Below are 6,000 nucleotides of genomic sequence, written 5' to 3' on the forward strand. Positions count from 1 at the left end.
TTGGACAGTTTGTTCCACTCTTTTGGTGACAATTTACCCTCCTACCTACATTCTGGTTTTTATCTCTTTTCTTTGGTGTTTTTCACCCAATCTAAATTCCGATGGGAGGGGACTCTTCATTATATCTATTTGCAGAACGTGACTGGTGCCATTAGAGCCATGTGAATAATCAATGCTAACACACTTACTGTTTTCTTTCTACAGACCAGATAACAAAAGGAGATCTGGAGAATGTGCTGCAAAAGTTCATAGGGGACATAATGCAGGTTCCTCCACTGTAAGTTCCACAATATTCAAATACTCTTGGCACATATGTTTAGCTGTTGGAAAAAAAAAAAGACACATTTTGGCAAGAGGCTTGAGGCAAGGCAGTCTGAGGAGTTCAACGTTTGCAGGTCATGCCCGTTTGAACATCAAGCACAAATGGTGACTTTGAGTCTATGGGTTACTGGGGTAAATGTAAAATAGTGAAGCAGTCTTAAATGGCTTAGGAGGGGTCAGTGGGTTCTATCCTGTCTTCCAGTTGGAAAGCAAAGCTCTGAGTCTTTTATTTTATCTGTTGGGTTAAGGAGAGGCTTACTGACATGTGTGTGGAAGTGCCTTAAATGACTTTGAATTAGTTTTCTGAAAACTTAGGGTATGAATGAGTGATGAGTGACTGAGCTTCTGTAGCTCAGCAGATTTCTTCTAATCAGGTGAGCCATAGTAGCTGGCGATGTGCAAGCTTTTAGCTTGTGACAGGTGGCTTTTATGGTGATTTAAGCTAACATGCTTTCCTGTGCATTTACAATGGGTCGGTTACCGTGGTTCCAATGTGCGCCCTGCAAGGTCAGTAATTCAGTGAGTGTTCTGCTTCATGTGACCTGTTTCAAATTACCCTCTGCTAATATGAGCAAGATCTTTTTCGATTTTTCTGCAGTCGTCTTTCTGTCAAGACCACAGTTGGAGCTTTGGATAAAATTCCATGTAATTAGTGAAATTAGTTTTTTTGCTCTGTAGTGGTCCCCTAGACACCCTAGAACAAGGCTACATAACTTGGCAGTTGCCGTTCAGGGAAGACCCTGTTGTGAGCCGAGGAAAGGCGCAAGGCAGAATTCCAGGGGTTGCCTGCACAACACTGACAGAGAGGACGCCCTGCAGACTGCTGAGAGACACTGGGGCAGAGGCAGCTGCGAGTGTTGTACCCCTTATAGAAACACTTCGTTTTCATAAACTACCAACTGAGTGATGAAACGCTTCTAAATCTCTACAGCAACAGATAAATACAGGACTATCTCTTGTTTTCCAGTTTATGTAGCTACTGGCAAATTAGATTATTCTGTCTTCAAGAGATTTCAGAAGCACTTGCTAGGTTGTGGGGGTTTTTTGTGGTGTTTTTTGTTTTGTTTTGTTTTTCTGTGAGTGCTTGGGGAGGATTAGAAGGGTAAAATGCATGCTGCTGTAGTACAATATTAACAGGATCTGGAGGATGGGAAGCTTGTTCTATTACAGCCGTATGACACAAATTTTCGTGCTCTATCTGATCAGCTATTCTGCTTTGAAGAAGGATGGAGAAAGGCTGTCAACTCTGATGAAGAGAGGAGAAGCAGTCGAAGCAAAGCCTGCTCGGCCAGTACGAGTGTACAACCTCTCTCTCCAGCAGTTCCAGCCACCACTGTTCACACTGGGTAAAGGCCAAAGAATGTTACATAGAGTGATGCCCCCAGCTTGTTAGTGTTTATTTACACTCAGAATGGGACTAAGATAGTGAAATGGGTTTCATTTCCCTCAGCTACTTATTTGGGTGTGAACCGATGTGCAGAGACTTTCACTGTGCAGTAAAAGCACTGTATTCTGGTTTTACGTTAAGCTGATTATATGTAATCTTCCTGTGAGGGAAAATTCTGGGAGGCTGGTCAGGGGATTATTTGCATCTGTCCATGGTCTTGCAGCCTCCAGCTCACTCCTCCTTTCTCAGGTCTACTTTGCCCATTCTTTTACCCAGGTGCCCAGACCTGCTGGCATCTCTCCCAGGGTGCACTTCAGTATCAGTTACTGTCAGGCCTCTTTCTTGGTTGAAGAGGCAGGATCTTGTCATTCCTTCTGTTATATATGAAGAAACTTGGGTAGTACATTAAGAAGCACATGAATAAATAAACCAAAAAGACTTGTAAATGTTTGATGCTACATGAGGTCAGGATAATGTCTTGCATTGATCAACTACCTAGCTGACCCGTAGTCCTCTGATGGACCAGATGTTATATGATGAGCAGATATGAGTGACAGAACTCAGTGCTTTGTTACTTCAGCCCTTACTTTATGGTTGGGTGACTGGCAGCTGATCACTGGCAGAGAGGGAAGGGAAGGGAAGGGAAGGGAAGGGAAGGGAAGGGAAGGGAAGGGAAGGGAAGGGAAGGGAAGGGAAGGGAAGGGAAGGGAAGGGAAGGGAAGGGAAGGGAAGGGAAGGGAAGGGAAGGGAAGGGAAGGGAAGGGAAGGGAAGGGAAGGGAAGGGAAGGGAAGGGAAGGGAAGGGAAGGGAAGGGAAGGGAAGGGAAGGGAAGCACTGTGCCCTTGTGGCCAGGAAGGCTAATGGCATCCTTGGGTGTATTACAAGGGGGGTGGTCAGTAGATCGAGAGAGGTCCTCCTTCCCCTCTACTCCGCCCTGGTGAGACCCCATCTGGAATATTGTGTTCAGTTCTGGGCCCCTCAGTTCAAGAAGGACAGGGAACTGCTGGAGAGGGTCCAGCGTAGGGCAACAAAGATGATTAAGGGAGTGGAGCATCTCCCTTATGAAGAAAGGCTGAGGGAGCTGGGGCTCTTTAGTTTGGAGAAGAGGAGACTGAGGGGTGACCTTATTAATGTTTATAAATATATAAAGGGTGAGTGCCATGAGGATGGAGTCAGGCTCTTCTCAGTGGCAAACAATGATAGGACAAGGGGCAATGGGATCAAGCTGGAACACAAGAGGTTCCACTTAAATTTGAGAAAGAACTTTTTCTCAGTGAGGGTAACAGAGCACTGGAACAGGCTACCCAGGGAGGTTGTGGAGTCTCCTTCCCTGGAGACATTCAAAGCCCGCCTGGACACATTCCTGTGCGACCTCACCTAGGCGTTCCTGCTCCAGCAGGGGGATTGGACTAGATGATCTTTTGAGGTCCCTTCCAATCCCAAACATACTGTGATACTGTGATACTGTGGAAGGGAAGGGAAGGGAAGGGAAGGGAAGGGAAGGGAAGGGAAGGGAAGGGAAGGGAAGGGAAGGGAAGGGAAGGGAAGGGAAGGGAAGGGAAGGGAAGGGAAGGGAAGGGAAGGGCTGAGAGAGCAGGGAAAGTTAAAGGCGAATTTTAAAATTTTATTGGTGCTGCCTGTGATCAGTATCTTAAAAGCACTGATAGCCAGTTTAGACTATACTTGAAATAACTTGTTTTCATCGTTAGAAATATGAAACAACCTTCTGAAACCTTTAAAATAAATAGCACTGAAGCATTTGTTAACATACCACAGCAAGTACTTTATTTCTAGTGAGTTAGTTCAGTTGCTATTGTATTTGCTTTCTCTCCTGTCTGGGTTAGCAATCTCACCCGCACATATGTTACAGGATGAATAATTGATGTTGCATCCTATAAATATTTTATCACTGAGTTGTTTGCTTAGCGCGTTTTTACATTTATGTGGGGGCATGGTTTCTATGTAAAGTAGATTTTACATTGCACTGGCAATTTACCATGTCACTGTTAACATTCCAGATGTTGAATGTGGTGGTGGCTTTTATGTCAGGAGCCTGGTCAGTGACATTGGCAAAGGTAGGCGTGAGAAAAACTCACAAAGGTTTAAGGAATGAATGTGTCTCTTTAAGGAAAAATTTTGTCATTTTCTATATCTCCAGTGACCAGACCTATATGTTATTTTGCAGAACTGTGGTATCACTTGTTTTTGTATAATACACTGTTTTCCTTTGGAGCTTGGGGGAGTGAAGGCTAAATTGCCAGAGGACCTTGTGGGGTGGGGGATAAAAATTGAGCAAGTAATAGCACTGAGCAAGATAAAACAAGGCAAGGTGGGGATTTTTTTTAATCTCCTCCGTATGTTAAAGCTAATTCAGATTAAAAGTGAGAAGAAGAGGAAAGATACTGTCTTTTTAAATGTTTTTCATCAGATTTTGAAAACAGATTGCACAGAACATTATCATGCACATAATAAACCCTATCTGCTGGAAAGACTTCTACGTTTCTGATGATTTTTCTAGCGTTTTCTTTCTCCTTTGCCTGAACTGTGGTTTTGCCTTCCCACAGGGTTGTTTGTCTTGTGCTCTGTATCTCCCAAACTGCATGATGGAGAACAGATAATACAATTATTTTTTTTTTAAACGATACATTTGCAGATCAAGAATGCAAGTGATGTGGGATAACCCTGTGAATTTCAATGTTGTTATTCGTACTTAGGCAAGTCAAAGATACTGTTACAGCTTTCTGAGCATACTGGCTTATGTTTAGTCCTTCAAAATGGCAGACCAAAATAAAACCTGTCCTCTGCTGCTTTCTTTTCAAAAATTTAAAATGCAGTAGAAATCTTCCTGCATCAGAAAGGACAGGAGAGAATATTTTAGTATACGTGTGTGCTTGCAAGTCATCTCTGGTTGCTGTTATGTTTTATGCCCCTCATTATGTAATTCTGTCCTGCTGGTATTTATTTAACATATCAGAGCATTTGTTTGTATCTTTTAATTTTTCCTTATCTTACTTTATATTGTCCTGATTGCAGCACAGGTAAAAATGTCCAAGATCCTCCTTGAAGGCAAAAAGTGCTAAAGCCTCAAAGTCTGTGGAAAAATAGTACATGGTCTTCTAAATCACTTGCGAATACAGAATGTTCTGCTTATGTCTAATGTAATTATTTCCCCTTTTTCATTCTGATTTAAATCTGGAAAATCTTTTGACAACTTTCCCTCAGATTTTGAACCCTTTGCTACACTGGAGATCTATTGAAATTAAAGGAATTCCTTGACTCAAATTTAAATTATAATTGGCCGGTAAATCTTCGTGAACTTCCTTCTCAAATAAAGCAGAATAATGTAGAAAGCTACATGTAAAAATATATTTTAAACGAGTTGCAAATAGTTAAACCTGACCATGCGCTTTTTCTAAATCCTGTTTTGTCCTTCACTGTAGAACTCTCTACCTGTGCCACTATGCAAGAGCTGACCCGAACCAAACAGGGGCCTTTCACGCTAGAGGAGCATGCCCTTCATGAAGACAAATGGACAATTGATGAAATTGCACGATCCTTAGAGCATTGCACGTCTCTTCTCCCGGCAGAGCCATCTCATAAAAAATTGAAGACAGAGCATCCTGGTGAAACTGCTGTGAGCTGTGAAGATAAGTGATAAGTTGGGTCAAGGAAAAAGACTGAATGATTGAGACATTTTAAGATTGGATTTGGATTGTCTTGCCTCCTGTGTAAATTTACAAGTCTGTACTGGGAGGGTGACAGACTGCAGAGCAAGAAAAATGGTTCCTTTGTTTTCTGAGGTTAGAACATGCACTGAAAATATCCAGCGCTTGCTGTTTCCTGGTCTGTTTATTTTCCTTCTTGCACACTGTAAATGAGTCTGCCACTGATGTCAAGTCTTCATAAACTTTTAAAGAACTTCTAGTGTACCATGCAGCTGTTGTTGCTAATTCCTCAATAAAAAAAATTATGAAGATTAAGGTTTGATAAATGTGCTCAAAAATATTTTTTTTTTCTTTATAGCTGTTAATTGAACCCTGTAATACCATGGTGACAAGACTGTCATAGCTTGGAGGATACAAGACGGTGGTGTGGCAGTTTGCTTTCTTGAAATCCATTACAGGAAATGTCAATTTAACTGTAGTTTTTCCTATGCAGCTTGTTCTTCCAGTCAAATGTTATCTAGAATGCATTAAATGTAGATGCTAGTGTTTTACATTAAGTCTGAAATATCAGTGTAAGTGCATAGTTTTAAGTATAAACAATCCCCAAAGGTTACTGATAAAAACTGC

The 6,000-nt window shown here is 41.9% G+C and overlaps 1 protein-coding gene across 2 annotated transcripts in view; it reads left to right on the forward strand.

The window, feature by feature from the left end:
* The window catches only part of TRUB1 (TruB pseudouridine synthase family member 1), a 30,064-nt gene extending 24,365 nt beyond the window's left edge, over positions 1-5,699 (forward strand). For both annotated transcript variants that reach the window (XM_065843408.2, XM_065843407.2), the window contains exons 5-8: positions 205-277; positions 1,528-1,667; positions 3,727-3,783; positions 5,149-5,699. In XM_065843408.2, coding sequence (XP_065699480.1) covers positions 205-277; positions 1,528-1,667; positions 3,727-3,783; positions 5,149-5,363 — 485 coding nt within the window. In that variant the 3' untranslated portion in view covers positions 5,364-5,699. The remainder of the gene's footprint in view (positions 1-204; positions 278-1,527; positions 1,668-3,726; positions 3,784-5,148) is intronic.
* The last annotated feature ends 301 nt before the right edge of the window (positions 5,700-6,000 follow it).

This window comes from Patagioenas fasciata, chromosome 8 (genome assembly GCF_037038585.1).
Source record: "Patagioenas fasciata isolate bPatFas1 chromosome 8, bPatFas1.hap1, whole genome shotgun sequence".
Lineage (NCBI taxonomy): Eukaryota > Metazoa > Chordata > Aves > Columbiformes > Columbidae > Patagioenas > Patagioenas fasciata.